A 15,277-nucleotide genomic window follows, 5' to 3' on the forward strand; every position below is an offset into this window, starting at 1 on the left:
GTTCTGCCCTGATTTTTTTGTTTTTGGGCTGTAGTGTATTTGGGTCTAGGTTTGGGCTTGTAATATAGGGTATTAGTTTAGGTATTGGGTTAGTGATTGGGTCAAAGTCTGTAAATGGACATTTAATGAACTGTTATAATATTTTTATTATAATAATTTTTGGTTTTGTGTTTATACGGCCTGGGCTAAATTGGCCCACTACACCCCCTACAGACTAATTTTACTTTATAGTTAATATAAATCACATATAACTAGACTTGTATATATATATAATTTTGTGTCGTAAATTGAATTTAAATATTTTTATTATGTTTTATCTGTTAGTACTTTATAATTAATGTTTTGATGAAATAGTGTAAAAGTCTAATTTATTATAATGTTTTAAGAAATTAAAGTTCTAGAAATTGATTTAGAAGATGATTTAACTGTAAATATATCGTGAAATCTGAATTTTGCTAAAGACTTTTACGTAAAATAAGTAAAAATATTATTGAAACTTTTATAAAATAATTTTACCACTATGTTTAACAATTAGATTAGGTATAAAGTGTCAAATAATTACATGGTCGAAATGATCAAGGATGGAGCCACGTCATTATAAGCTAAATCTGGGCTGCTTGGTAATCGTTTTTCTCAAGGACAAGCCGAAAGACGTGTATATATATATGTACGCATAAAAAATAGTTACACATGACATAAATTAAAGAAATAAAATTACCATGAGCTATTGTTTAAGAACGTTGAATTCATCCTATTTGTCATCAATAAATTATTCATCCATACATTACATACATCACATTACAAGGTGGACATATTGAGATTTGCCCCAGAGAAAAATCTGCAAATTATAGACAGTATATGAAGACTACTGTTACATATTGTTGAAATGGGACAGCTGGAATCGCTGAAATCTGATCTTCAGGGATCATAAGACCTGATTGAAGACCCTACTGAATTTTGGTGTTAGATTGAAGACCTGATTGAACTTTGCTCTGGAAATGTGCTTCCAATCTGCAACCAAACCTTAGCAAAGTCAAAATCACTACAGATTACAAATAAATAAAAAAAGGACTGAGGAACAAGGAAACGTATCGCCTGATCGAACATCTATAATCCTGATGAAAGCAAAAATAAATAAAAATAACAACACATAAGCACAAGGAAGTGATCATGCCTGGTTGCACATTTATAGTATATGGTATCAGGAGAATTATACGTGCGTGCATTGGCAAACATCCTCTTGACATCAGCTACGAACATCTCAAGTGTTACATAATATTGCTCTGATTCAACTCTTTTTGACATCGTCTTCAGATCTGGATTACAAAGATAAACAGTCAAGCATAACAATAACTGCTGTCCACAAACGAGCATCTCTGTAAACTGAAGCCTCAGTTATCATGAGAAATAATTTGATGATGATATTCTATGCCACCTGCAACTGTAATAACCTTAACTGGTGGTTCACTAGGAGTGGTTTATGAAATCTGAAGAAGCAGCACAAATTTGATAAAACCTTACCCATGGGGTCTTTGATAATGTCATAATAATCAGGGACATCACGGGCATCAACTGGTTCCTTGAATGGCCAAGCATCAACATGGTCATGCATTGACTGCTTGAACAAAACCAATTTGCTTAGAATCCAAGGAAAATCATGGCAGGAGATGCTCTCATATAGACATCTAACGTCAAATAAACACTTGGAGAGAATCAAGTTAACAAGAGTAAAAGCAAAAGGGCAATGACTTAATAACATTTATAATTATACTGTAATTAGGCCATTGCAAGAATCCTGAAAGTGGAAATTAGCGTCCCCTGCATCTTAGACAAGGTGTTTGATTGTGAGAAGAGGGGGACATGCATGCTCTTTTTTACAAGCCTATTAACCACAATAAGGAAACACGGCAATGATTATTCAGAATTATACCCAACAACAACAATAAGAAGAAGAAATTATATGGTAAACATAATTATGAGAGCACTAATGAAGATATATGCAGATGAGGACCAATTACAAGTTCAGAAACTTGCCTTCAAAAGTGAGCGCATGAAACCAGTTAAATGTTTCTGATTTGTCGCGTTGTCTGCAGAAACAATTAAGGCTCTAAATCGAGTATGACCCCATTGATCAGGAGTCCAACCAGCTTCCTCTGTTACCAAATCAATACAATTTTATCAACGAAAATAAATAGGAGAAATTTGTTGCAAGTTATTAGATAAAACATAAACTCAAGATATCTTCCTTATTGGAAACTTAAAAGTTTATCTATGAGGAGCAAACATATATTCACCCAAAATTATCAAGCTAGGAATATGCATAAGTTTCCAGTATAAGTATTTATATAATGTCTTCCAACATCCAAGGATGAATAAATGAACACAAAAACCAAAATTAACTAAGACAATGGAAGGCCAAAGAACTTACTCAAGCCATGGATATCCTCAACTTTGACGACTTTTTTAGGAATACCAGCTTCTTTCTGAATCAAATGAATCTCTCGTTACTGCTATGTTTTAAATATTTATACATCATTTGCAAAGACTCAACCATATAATTATTAGAGAGGAAATGACTGCAGGTAAAATAAAATATTGGTTAAATAATTAGAGACCAAAAACTGAAGTAGGAAAACAATGTGTACTTCCCTAGATCTAACTTAAGACAATTAGCTTCACTTGCTGATTATAGCATTTAGAAATTAACAAATTAAATGGCAAGAATACCACGTCCAGAGGACAGGAATGCAGTTTTAGAACAAACATCATATTACATACAAAATAAAAAAGCACAAAACTAGAACACTTACAAAATAAGTACCTTCTCAACAAAATGTAATATGATGCCTTGGTTAAAATTGAAAATGCAAAACAAACATTACTCAAGCCTAAAATAGACTTATAACATAAAATGTAATTTATTAACATACAGCACATTTGGATTAAATATAAACTAACAGCACGAAAACAGAATCATATCCAGGTATACCTTCTGAAAATCAAGTCCCGGATAAACTATTTGACAGTTCGAGAGCTCTCTAATCTTTTCATCAATTGCCTATCAATCCCAAATAACAAAATCTTAGTAAAAGATTTAAGATAAAGTCAGAATACATATGTGAACAGTGAGAAGGAAAATATAGACGTAATGTTAGGAAAGAAAGAAATTTGGTTAAAAGTTCTTGGTTCAGTGCAGATTGGTTATTCAATGTCTTCACCCACCATTGAAACCATATATAATTTTGATTACATATGATATGTCCCAATCAGCTTTTGAAAAACAGTTAATTTTTCAGTAACCCATTCACATTGAAATCGCAAAATGCACTCTGCTGGGACCTGTATGTGCATCTGATGACCACAGGTCAAATAAGGAGAGCACAAAACTTTGGATAGTAATCAGTGTTGCAGGCTTCCACAGATTTTGATCTCAAAAAATCGAGACAAGTGGCTTCCTTGTGAAGACAGCAGGGTATGACATAGGAGATTTCAACCCCAAACAGATCGCACATCAGATGTGCAGCACGAAAAAGTGATCTTATTTTACGAAGGACCTTGAACCCAACTTTTCAGGTGAATTTTGAGAACAAAATCATGAAATCCAATGGGAAAATTTAAACAATACCTCACAACTCACAAGTTGAATTGGATCTTCATAGAATATAATGGTAATTACCACACTGACAGAGTAAATAATAAATTTACCTGCCTCTGGCGTCGAATCATAGTTGATAAATCAGTATATGGAAGCTTTGGATCAATTTTACATTCCATAAGGATACCTCCATCATAGTCTTTAATATACCTAGAAAAGTAAAGAAATATTTAAACATAACCTAGACATAATTAACAAAGAGTTGAGAGAATGGGGAAGCATTGAAAGGTTAGACATAAAAACCTGTCTCAAAAGAAAAACAAGATTCTCAGTATTCCAATAAGGATCATTTCATTTTAGTTCTCACTATTTCATATTTCCATTTTTTTAAGGAAAGTGTGCACCCTCAACATTTGAACACTCAAAATAACATACAAGAGGGAAAGATTTTCTACTACTTCTTACTTCTTAGTAATAACACAAAATAAGCAGCATTTGAGCCCCAAGGATGAGCAAGAAAAAGAAAAAGAAAATGTTACGGTGGCATGTTAACCATACCCTTGCCATCGATCCCTCTCCAAGTGTATCTCTTTGGTAAAACCCTGAAAGTAGATAAAATTGAGAAGTCTCTTGAGATTGCATTTATGAATTCAGATAATGCAAATTATCATACAAAAGTGACATAAAGAGCCGTAATTCTTTTGCTATATCTTGCAGGTTATTTGCACATAAGATTTTTCACTAATCCGAAAAAGTGCAACAAAGCAGAATGATAGACACTTTCAGCAGAATCACGCTAATACATTCAAAAAACATTTTAAAACTTAATTTCAGCTGGATTAATCTACCCTCTTGCAAGAGTCCTAAAGCTTTCCTTTTTATATTTTTCAACCTAATTTTCTTACAGAAAGGAGCCTTCCAAAGGAATTTATATACTTAAAAGACCAGGGAAGAAAATGTTTTACGCCTGTAAATTTATGCTACAGAAAGTATGAAATCAATCCAGCAAAAAAAATCAAAAGAAAAGAAACAATCACACCTGTTTGATAAAATAACCAACAGCATTATTGTCAGCGTATGTCAAAAAATGTGTTAGTCCATCAACATCACGTGCATGCTGTTTTAAATGATTCATCAGTCTTGTGCCATAACCTTTTACTTGTTCATCTGCTGTGATTGCACAGAAAGCTATTTCACCGAACTTTTGGCTGGTATTACCAGGAAAACAAGCATCAGTGAATAGAACATATGAAGCATTAACATCATCAAAAGAAATTTCTAAGGTTGAAATAATAGGTGTTAGAATTGTCCTGTAACTGTTGAATGAGATGAACAGGCAGACTGTGATAATGTCATCACTCATTCCCTTAAGAATCTCAAATTTTAATTATAATACAGGAGTAGAACTCAATATTAGGGAAGGCACACTAGAACAAAATTTACCAAAGAAGAAGAAATGAGCCAAAATAGGAAAATACACTGAATAGGGAACTGAAAATTGATTCACTCACAATAACATAAGACCAGGAATCTTACTTGACATATGGACGATATGTGATGCCACCAACAACCTGATTACGTCTGATAACCATCACAGATTTATGGCTTCTACAAAATCCAAAGTAAGAAGAACTGAGACCTTAAAATGCACAAAAGCTGATGATTTCATTACCAAGCAAATTTGAAGGTCATTTCATTAAAGAAGAACAATAAGCCAGCTAGAAGCAGCAGGAGGATTAATCAAGATATTCAAGAATCAAAATTGGGCTTATGTCATGTGTTCAAAAATGTCAACCAGCAACTCATATATTAAGATGACTGAATGTTTGACCCAAACCAATAAAGAAATCCATAATAAAACGAGGTCTTTCATCTTAAAGTGTGTGCTTCTAAAGTGTCTATCTTGATACCTGTCCATAACAAGGCGAACAATATACTCTTTAGGCATGTTGGGTAGTTGTCTTCCAAATATGTTCTTCAACCCAATCAACCTGAGTATCAAAAAATATATATATAGCTTAATTTTCCATCACCAGTTCACAAAGTTAGTATGGTGAGTTGCAAGAAATCCAAAACCAAAACACCCTACCCCATAGTCATAAATGGCTACTAATAACTAAAGAAACCATGCATTATCGAAGATTTTACAACATCATCCAGAGAAAAAAACGTAACATGAATGCTTAAAAGAGAGAATTTAGATACCAAACCATATGCTCATCAACACCGTCGTTTGAATAGCAAACAAACTTAAGCCTTCCCGCTTCCTCCTGAAATTGATTTTTTGTTTTTAATATATACATCGTAATTCAAGAGAAAAAACAACCTATTGGGGCAAAGAAATTGCGTTCAGGTTTTATCATCACAACTCAAAACGTTGGATACTTTACCTCTCTTTTCAAGCTCTCTTCTCTAGCACTATAAGCTCCACTAGTCTGTATATTCTCAGTAAATATCTTAACGTCTTCCTTGGTTGAAATCCCAGCTATTGAGCTCCCACCTGCTGCGGCAGCACCCGTGGGCCCAACTGGTGCTGAACCAGGGGCTGCACCGTCTTTCCCTCCATCGGCACTCTCTAGCTTGACAGTGGAATTCTCAGTCTTGAGCTTCGTGTTCCGACCCGAACCAGAGCCGCCCCCGCCAGACTCTAGGCGAGCAGTCGTGAAAGTGCGGATGGAGGAATCGTTTTCGTGGTCGAAGTCGTCCTCGTCGTCGTCTACGACGGCGTCCTCTGAGTCGTCAGCATCAGAATCGGAGTCGGCGCCCCGCGCAGAAATACTCTCGAGGTCGTCATTGGATGTCAAAGCGCCGTCGCGAGTGTCGGCGGAGAAGGATGACGGAGGGAACGAGGAAGGAGGCGCGTGGTCCTCGGACGCGGCTGCGGCGAGTTTGCGCTTGTGGAGGGAGGAAGTAGCAGAGGCTGAGGCAGAGTGAGATGGGGATGGGGTCTGGGAGCTACGAGAGCGGTTCGGCGCGGTTAAGTGCGAATCCATCTATGGAAACTCGAACTGAGTCAACTCGATCCAATTAGGGTACCTTTTGAAGGGTAACGCTAGGTTTTGCAGAGGGAAGAGAAGAAAAAAGAAGCTCAATTGAATGTTATTCTCAGATACACTAACTTGCCGGTATCGAAGTCTACATTTCGCGGAGGCGGTGTCGGTTCTCCCCCTTTCCTGGGTTTGGAATTCGTCAATAGGGTTTTGTTACAGTTGGCCAAAACGTTGGGGTCAATAATTATCTATGAAAATTAAATTAAGGACTAAATTCCTAATTTGTAAAGAGTATAAGGACTTGTGGTAGATTTTAACCAATGAATAAAAATGTTTGGTTTGTAAGGGTTTTTTTTTTTTTTGGCCAATAATCGAATTGGGTATTAATTCGTTTAATTCTTTTAATCTGATGAAAAATTATTAAAAATTTAAAAAATAAAAAATTCAATTTAAGCAATTTATATCAATTCTCCTCTCTAAATTAATACACTATTACTTACTAATATAATCCTATTCAAAATCCACTATATTTCATTACTGTAAAAGACCAAATATAGAAGTAGATTCCCAACACATACAACCATAGAGAACTATAAATAAAATAAAATCCTTAATAGACAACAATTGAACAATAATGGTAACTTTGTTTTAATTACCCACTACCTGAAAATTAAATCATAATTAATACGAATAATTTAAATATTCAGATTTAATTTTCAATACAATATAATTATTTAATATTTTTATTTGATTTGATATGATTATTGATTTAACATTCATAGATTACATACGCAAATAATTATATTTATAAATAAAATATAAATTTTTTTATTAGTACAAAAGAACCGAATAATTAAAATTTTATTCATACAATGAACTTGAGATCGAAATTTCTATTATAAAATGATATCAAATCAAAGTTCATATCAGATCAAAGTTTACATGTAAATTTAAAATTTATCTCTAATTCTTATATATAAATTAAAACCCAAAACCTAAATATATTATATTATCCTAATCAACCTAAACATAAAAGTTATCATTTAAAAATGAAAGAAAAAAAATGATAAACTTAGAATTTTCATTAATGTCAAAAATATTTAAAGCAACTTAAAATTTAATAGTACAAAATAAGATAATCAACCCAAATAGCTTGCTAGGTTGGAAAGATATAAAGAAACTCAATAAAATTTCGAAAGAAATTAAAAGGAGATATTCGATCTTGATGGAGATCCGCTTCTGAGTTGATTCCGATGGTGTTCTTCGAGTGTTTTCTTCGATATTCTCTGATGGCTCCCTTATGTCTTCTTCTATTTGGTATTTATGGAGTTTAGAATGCTAGAAAGCCTAAAAATTGTATTTTTTCGCATATTTGGGAAGCAGGGTGTGAAATCGATACGGGTTGGCACATGGGCGTTTGTTCAGCCATGTAGAAATGCCCAAGCCGTGTGGCTCCCGAAAACAGCTTTATTTGTCCAATTTTGGCTCATTTTTTGCTCCTTTCGCTCCTAAATGCTCTCCTAAGTATAGAAACATGAATTTAAAGGATTAGGAGCATCAAATTCACTAATTTGCATAATTAATCATCCAAAAATACATTAAGAATAAGATTAAAATATGTTACTTCTATATCTTATCACTTATAGATAACCCCTTTGGTATAGCTTAATTGGTTGTATCTTTTCTTATCTTTCACCAAAAAAAAAAATCATCAATCCAAACATTAAAATGAAAATAAAACATTTAAAACCAATAAACCCATGAACCAAATCATTCCAAAATGCTCTTTTGGCATCAAGATCTTACCTTTAATGTTGCTTTTAACATCCATAATTTCACTTATTTTCAAACGAAAATCTCTTAACAATTATTTTTGCTATACTATACACTAAACCAAATCAAAGATCATTAAAAGATTAGAAATTGGTGATAAACATGTATTATATTTATTATAAATATAGCATGATAGCTAAAATGCTGATAATTATGAAACAACTTTTATTTAGTAAAATAATACAAAAAAATTATAACTAGTTAAAATTATTTAAAGTAATTAATTTCAAATGGCACATGCATTTGAGATTCTTTGCCAGAGTGGTAAGCGAGAAATTATTTTATGAACCATTTCCACTACATCATTCATGGTCCCACTTAATTAAAAAAAACACACACACACACACCATCTTTGATTTGAAAGCTTAGTCCAAATGTACATATGATATGGAAAAAAAGAAGAAGAGATAATATGTATTCTTTTAATTGGCCAGGACTATGGATAATGTGATAGAAAGAGTCCATAAAATAATTTCTCATGGTAAACACATTAATTTATAACTATACTTCCAAAAAAGACTAGTGAGACTTAAAATGGCAGTTTTAAAACATTTGAAATGTAACTTTCATGAAATTGGGCAGGACCATGAATGATGTGGTGGAAATAGTCCATAAAATAATTTCTCATAGTAAACACATTAATTTACAACTATACTTCTAAAAAAGACTGGTGAGACTTAAAATGGCAGTTTTAAAACATTCGAAATATAACTTCCATTAAAGTTTTTAGTTACAAATAGTGAGTGTGCCACTGATAAAACTTAGATGGTACATTTTGCAGTAAATGAAATAAAGGATTTTCATTCAAATTCAACACTTGACTTTATCCAAGTGCCAGGTAGCTTGCCCGACTCGATAGCCTCAATGATTGAATTTGTACAGAAATTTTTTTATTTTGAAACGGCTTAGTCCAACTCGAATTCAATTTAAATAGTAAAAAATATTTCAAATTTAAATTTGATTACAAAATATATATAATATCAATTAAAAATATATAGTTTTTAATATTTCATTTTTTTAACAGTGAAATGAGCTTTTTAGGCGGGTTAGGCTAGGCCGAAAACGGGCCTAGGCATGGAAATTTTTTCAAAACATGACATCGGTCTGACTCATGGACAGTTTTGGTCGTAAACGATTCATAATTAAATTCATAGTTAATAAGTTGAGAGACTTGTTGTTAATCAATGGGCAATAATGGTATTGGAATAATGCGGTTTAAGGAACATAATGAAGCTTTTATGATAAAATTTGGCTTTAGCATTCTAACAAAATGAGCTTTTTTGGTTCATTTGTGGAACAAATATAAAATGAGAGAGAGACGTCTAGACAAGATCAATAAAAAAATTGCTTTTATACAGAAATCACGTTCTAAAATTAGCGAACTTTGATGGACAACATCTCTTGTATTGTGAGGAATGGTGGAAAAATGTATGCTAATCTCACAAAAATCATGGTCTTTGATGTCAAACTTGCAAATCTCAAACTTCAAGATAATACTTCAATTTAAGGAAACAACCTAAAATTTTTAATTTCTGAAAAATAACTTTATCATGCTTGATTCTCTCATGTCTTAAAGTTTAAATCAACCAATGCACTAATATCTACAAATTAATTCAAGACACATCAATAAAAATCCTAAATCGATAAAAAATTATTCTAATGGAAGTATGAGAAAATCACTTAAACACAAGACATAATTCAAGGATTTTCTAATAATTATATAAATAACCTCCCCACACTTATGATGTACATTGTACTCAATGTATAAACAGATATAATCACAGTATAAGCAGAATATCATAAGAGAGGGAGAAAACTGAAATTGCTCTGAATATTGGATGAAATCGCCAGAATGGTGAAAAGCGAAATTGTAGGCAAATTTAAATGTAGTGCATGATTTCCGAGCAAACTAATAAGAAAATAAACACAAATAGTGAAGAAAATTAAAATGTTACAACTCAATTAGAAACAACCATAAAAATGAAAATATGGTTCAAAATATTAGAAATAAAATAAGTCTAAAAAAATAAAAATAAAACAACTAAGAATAAAAATAAACATAAACATAAACATAAAATAAAAAGAAAACAAATAAAATTAATTATCATCATCGTCAGAGGCATCGATATCGTGAATCGCTAGTGCTGAAAAGGATATATGGAGGTGTTGACAGATTTGCTGCAATGTCGCGTCAATACTGTCGAACCTCTGAAAGCAGTGTAGCTCGAAGCGAGTGAACTGCTCAGAGAGGTCCTCTAAAGTAGCAGCAGAAGAAGTAGTATGCTGACTCGAAGATGGATGATGAGGTGGATCCTCGTGATGGAAGGGGACATCATCAGTGAAGTCCTCCAGCTCATATTGAAGATCAGAATGAGATAATCGGTACTGAGAAAGATCCACTCCACGAAGTCTCTCAATCATCCTTATATGGCTTATGCTCGATAATCCCTACGGGGACATCTGGCCTACTAGTGTAAGTGAAGAGGACTACTCTGGTGTGTCGAGGATATCGAGGTGATGTAACACCCCTAACCTACATCTATCGCCGAAAAAGGGTTACAGAGCATTACCAGAGTTTATAGATCAAATAAATAAACATATTGTCCCTTATACGAGCCTTCGAGGCCCAAAATATGCATTAAAAACAAGCCGGGACTAAATCGGGTACTCAAAATATATTAAAATTTTTCAAAGCTGTAGGGATCACACGGCCGTGTCACTAATGTATAGGTGTTTTGGCTAATGTGGCCTATATGTCTTATGTTGCTTTGGTTATGTATTTAGCCATGTGATTTGGCTTATTTTGGTATACATGGTTATGTAAATATGTATAAATGATCTTTTGGTATGTGGTGTATAGTTGCTTGGTGAATACCTTGGTTGTGTATTGGTAGTTTAAGTACCAAATGATTGAATTTGAGATGTGGTATACTTGTTGAATTAGGCACAAAGTCTAATTAGTGAGTTTGCCCATTTAGGTATACTTTGGAGGTATATTTGGTATGTTGTAAAGTGATCATTGGTATGCGCTTATGTATATGATGTTGTATGTGTGGATAGTACATGATATAGGCTTGATATTTGTTGGTTTTAAATGCCTATTTATGCCATGGTTGTATGTACATTGTTGAGCTTAGGTTGGCATCATTTTGGGTGAGAAATATGGCTTGAAAAATGGCCTATTTTTGTCCACACAGGCAGAGACACAGGCATGTGTCTCAGCCGTGTGTGACACACGGTCAGGTGACACAGCGGTATGTCCCTTGAATTTTCTAATGGTTGCAAGTCAGTAGCTTCAAGGGCATGTGGCTTGGTCGTGTGGCACAAGTCAGTATACCTTCCAGTTTTCGCACAGCCTAACACACGACTTGGCACACGGGCGTGTGAGGCCATTTCGAATGGTACACGGCCTGGAATACGGGTGTGTGGTCTGGCCATGTAACCCAAGTCAGTGAGTTACACAGGGTCGGGCACGTGCTGGGATACGGCCATGTGATCCTATTTCGAATGCCCACACGGCCTGAGACACAGGCATGTCCTAGACACACGGCCTGGCCGCACGGAAGTGTGTCCCCTGTACTTTGAATATTTTCCATGTTTTCCTAAAAATTCTTTAAGTACTCGGTTTAGTCTCAAACCACTTTAAATGTTTATTTTAGGCCTCGAGGGCTCGTATTAGGGACCATATGAATGTTTATGGATGGTTTTTGATTTTAATGATAATTGATTATGAAATGTTTGATGGTATAAGTTATAAGTCTAGTAATGCTCCGTAACCCTATTTCGGAATCGGATACGGGTGTTTTAATTTAAATACTAACTACCATTACAATAGCCACTACGAAATTAAATCATAATTAATACGATAACTCAAATATTTAGATTTAATTTTTAATACAATATAGTCATTTTGATATTGTGCAGTTGCATAATAATATTTTTATTTGATTAAATTTTTAAAAAATATTAGCATGATTATTGATTTAACATTATTTATATTTGTATATTACATGTACAAATAATTATAAATAAAAGCATGTATATTTTATTTGTACAGAAGAACTTATATTTAAATTTTATTCATACAATTAACTTGAAATCAAAGTTTTGAGTCATAAAATTACATCAAATCAAAATTCATGTTAAATCAAAATTCAAGTGTAAATTTAAAATTTATCCCTAATTCATATATACAAATTAAAATCCAAACGCTAAATATGTTATATTTTTCCAAATCAACATAGACATTAAAGTTATCATTTAAAAATGAAAAAGAAAAACGACAAACCTAAAATTTTCATTAATGTCAAAATACTAAAATGAACTTGAAATCCAAAAGTACCAAATAAGATAACCAAACTCGCTAGTTTGCAAAGTTGTAGATGATATGATATGATTTTGAAACTTAACCCATTAACAACACCAAAACCTCACTTATAATAGTAAATATAGGCATCCCTCTTTGTCTCTCTAAATGCCAGAGGTATGTAGCCAGTGGATGAAGCACCACTGCCAGTTTCTCTTTTGCACTTCCTTTTCTTGGGTTTCACCTGTTGTTGAAAAGTTGATGGGTATCTTGGATGGACTGGAACCCATGAACCTTCTTGCTGTTGTCGTTTCTTCTTTTCCTTCTCCATTTCACTATACCAATTATTTTCATTCCTAATTATTAGTTCAATGCTAACTTCAAATGTTGCAAACATCATCATCATTATCATCATCATGTGCTGTAAAAATATTTGTATCTTACATCTAATACATATATTAAAACATGGATATGAAAGTGAAATTATCTTTCATCCAATGTGTATATACAATGTATTCATATATGGATTTTACACCTACCTTGAGTTGGCATACGTAATTCACAAATATGTAGGACATAAATATCAAAACTACATACATTTTTGGTCTAATACATTATGTGATACATGGATTTTGACTTTTTGTGATTATATATATGAAAATTTAATTTGATATAGAATTTACTTATTTTTTTAATGTGAATAGTTAAATCAAAATCAAAGTTTCATATGTAAAAATTAAACCAAATTAAAACTTCATATATATTGTTGCGTTAATTTAAACTTGATATATTTTATTGCACTTCTAGTTAAAGTTTATGGATAGATTCAAGATTTATCAATGTAGGCTAAATATCTATATCTATATATATGTGTATGTGTGTAAAAAATGATAAAAAGTGTTAATTAATCTTATAAATTGTAATAAGAGGTTTTAGTAAAGTATAAGTGATGGTTTATTTACCTTGGATTAATCCTTTCTAGATACTCGCAAACTAGTGGTGGAGGAGCTACAATTTTTTGTAGCTCTTGATAGTCTACTTCCTCAGATACATCATTTTCATAATCTATCTGCATTAAGAAATTTAAGATATATGTACTCATATTAGTGCAAAAGAACAAAATATGAGAAAACCTAATACGTTTTTCATGTATTTAAATGTTAAAAAGAAAATAAAATAAAACCTGGAATAATTTGGTTTCACCACAGTAATTCACAACACTACCCATATAGCTTTTGTTATCAAATTCCTTATTAACCAAAACTACCATCCATTTTTCAGCTTTGGCAGCCATCTGTTCACACACACACACACACACACACACACACACACACACAATATCAATAATAATAAGTTAAGAATAAATCAAGTAGGTCAAAAATTAGCAAAACATACATCAAGATCATTCTTATTTTCCTTGAATTTGATTCGCTGATATTCATCATTTTTGTTACTTTCATTCAATAGGGAAGATTTCATCGTAGCATCCTCCAAGCAGTTATCCTGAACATGATTTAATCCTGCATCACAAAAATTATTGGTAAATTATTTGTTAAAGGTTATATATTAATTAAACTACATTATTTCAATATTTGATACATATCCAAAGAATTATCAATGATTATTTTTGTATATAATCAGTGATACTTGTATGAACAATAATTATAAATATTAATTACTTCATATAAACTATTTAATCATTATCAATAATAATTTATTATTAACGCAACTATGCAAAAAATCTAATTATATTTTGTCGTGTTATTTGTCTACGTCACACATATATTACGTGTCAACTTAGCGACTAATTAAGTAGAAAAATGGACAACAATGTTATTAACGTATAAATAGTTGTTGATATAAATCATCGATTGTGTGAGTTTAAAACAAAATTAAATCAAAACCTACACAACTAAAATTAATCTAAATCATCAATTATCTTTCAAAAAATTCAACCAAGATTCATCTAAGGAAAAAAATAAAAATAAATTAAGATATTCTCATCAATTAAAGTCCCAAATATATATAAATATTTCATATAACAAAAAAGAAATCATCAATCTAGACATTAAAATGAAAGGAAAACATAAAAAAAAACCATGAACCAAATCATTCCAAATGCTCTTATGGCATCAAGATCTCACCTCCAAGGTTGCCTTTGACATCCATAACTTCACTAATTTTCCAATGAAAATCTCTTAACAGTTCTATTTACTATAAATATGTTGATAATTATGAAACAACTTTTATTTGGTGAAATAACACCAAATAACACCAAGAACATTATAACTTTTATTTAAAGTAATTAATTTCAAATGACACATGTACTTGAGATTCTTTGCAAGAGTGGAAAGAACTTTAATTTATAACTATACTTCCAAAAAAGACAACTCAGACTTAAAATGGTAGTTTCTTTTTGTAAGTTTTAAGATATTTGGAATGTTAGCCCAACCTTCTTCCATTAAAGTTTTTAGTTATAAATATAAAGTACGTGAGTTATAAAACTTATATGGTAAATTTTGTAATAATTCATTTTGATATAAAGGATTTCAT

The 15,277-nt window shown here is 32.2% G+C and overlaps 2 protein-coding genes across 3 annotated transcripts; both read right to left on the reverse strand.

The window, feature by feature from the left end:
• Nucleotides 1–696: 696 nt before the first annotated feature.
• On the reverse strand, nt 697–6,848 carry LOC107897854 (histone acetyltransferase GCN5). Its single transcript, XM_016823439.2, has 13 exons — nt 5,986–6,848; nt 5,801–5,865; nt 5,506–5,586; nt 5,132–5,203; nt 4,635–4,803; nt 4,154–4,197; nt 3,706–3,805; nt 2,990–3,058; nt 2,429–2,483; nt 2,035–2,153; nt 1,522–1,615; nt 1,175–1,316; nt 697–1,011 (listed from the first exon to the last, which is right to left on the reverse strand). Exons 1-13 carry the CDS (start codon nt 6,586–6,588, stop codon nt 948–950), a joined length of 1,677 nt encoding a protein of 558 aa, XP_016678928.2. The 5' UTR covers nt 6,589–6,848; the 3' UTR covers nt 697–947.
• Nucleotides 6,849–12,677: 5,829 nt separating this feature from the next.
• Nucleotides 12,678–14,984, reverse strand: LOC107923777 (uncharacterized). Of its 2 annotated transcripts, XM_016853939.2 has the most exons (5): nt 14,869–14,984; nt 14,120–14,244; nt 13,908–14,018; nt 13,687–13,793; nt 12,678–13,059 (listed from the first exon to the last, which is right to left on the reverse strand). In XM_016853939.2, the coding sequence occupies exons 1-5, from the start codon at nt 14,891–14,893 to the stop codon at nt 12,849–12,851; spliced, it is 579 nt and encodes a 192-aa protein (XP_016709428.1). In that variant the 5' UTR covers nt 14,894–14,984; the 3' UTR covers nt 12,678–12,848. The 2 variants fall into 2 exon arrangements, with proteins under 2 accessions (XP_016709428.1, XP_016709429.1); XM_016853940.2 differs by lacking the exon at nt 13,908–14,018.
• Between the last annotated feature and the right edge of the window lie 293 nt (nt 14,985–15,277).

Source organism: Gossypium hirsutum, chromosome A11, assembly GCF_007990345.1.
Source record: "Gossypium hirsutum isolate 1008001.06 chromosome A11, Gossypium_hirsutum_v2.1, whole genome shotgun sequence".
NCBI lineage: Eukaryota > Viridiplantae > Streptophyta > Magnoliopsida > Malvales > Malvaceae > Gossypium > Gossypium hirsutum.

Coding starts and splice junctions, on each gene's coding strand:
- LOC107923777 (XM_016853939.2), bottom strand. CDS start 14,893: ATGGATGTCAAAGGCAACCTTGGAG. Junction 14,245..14,868: donor TGTCAAAGGCAACCTTGGAG/GTGAGATCTTGA, acceptor TTTGTGATGCAG/GATTAAATCATGTTCAGGAT. Junction 13,060..13,686: donor CTAGAAAGGATTAATCCAAG/GTAAATAAACCA, acceptor TAATTGGTATAG/TGAAATGGAGAAGGAAAAGA.
- LOC107897854 (XM_016823439.2), bottom strand. CDS start 6,588: ATGGATTCGCACTTAACCGCGCCGAACCGCTCTCGTAGCTCCCAGACC. Junction 4,804..5,131: donor ACATATCGTCCATATGTCAA/GTAAGATTCCTG, acceptor TGGTAATACCAG/CCAAAAGTTCGGTGAAATAG. Junction 3,059..3,705: donor TGATTCGACGCCAGAGGCAG/GTAAATTTATTA, acceptor TGGGATTGATAG/GCAATTGATGAAAAGATTAG.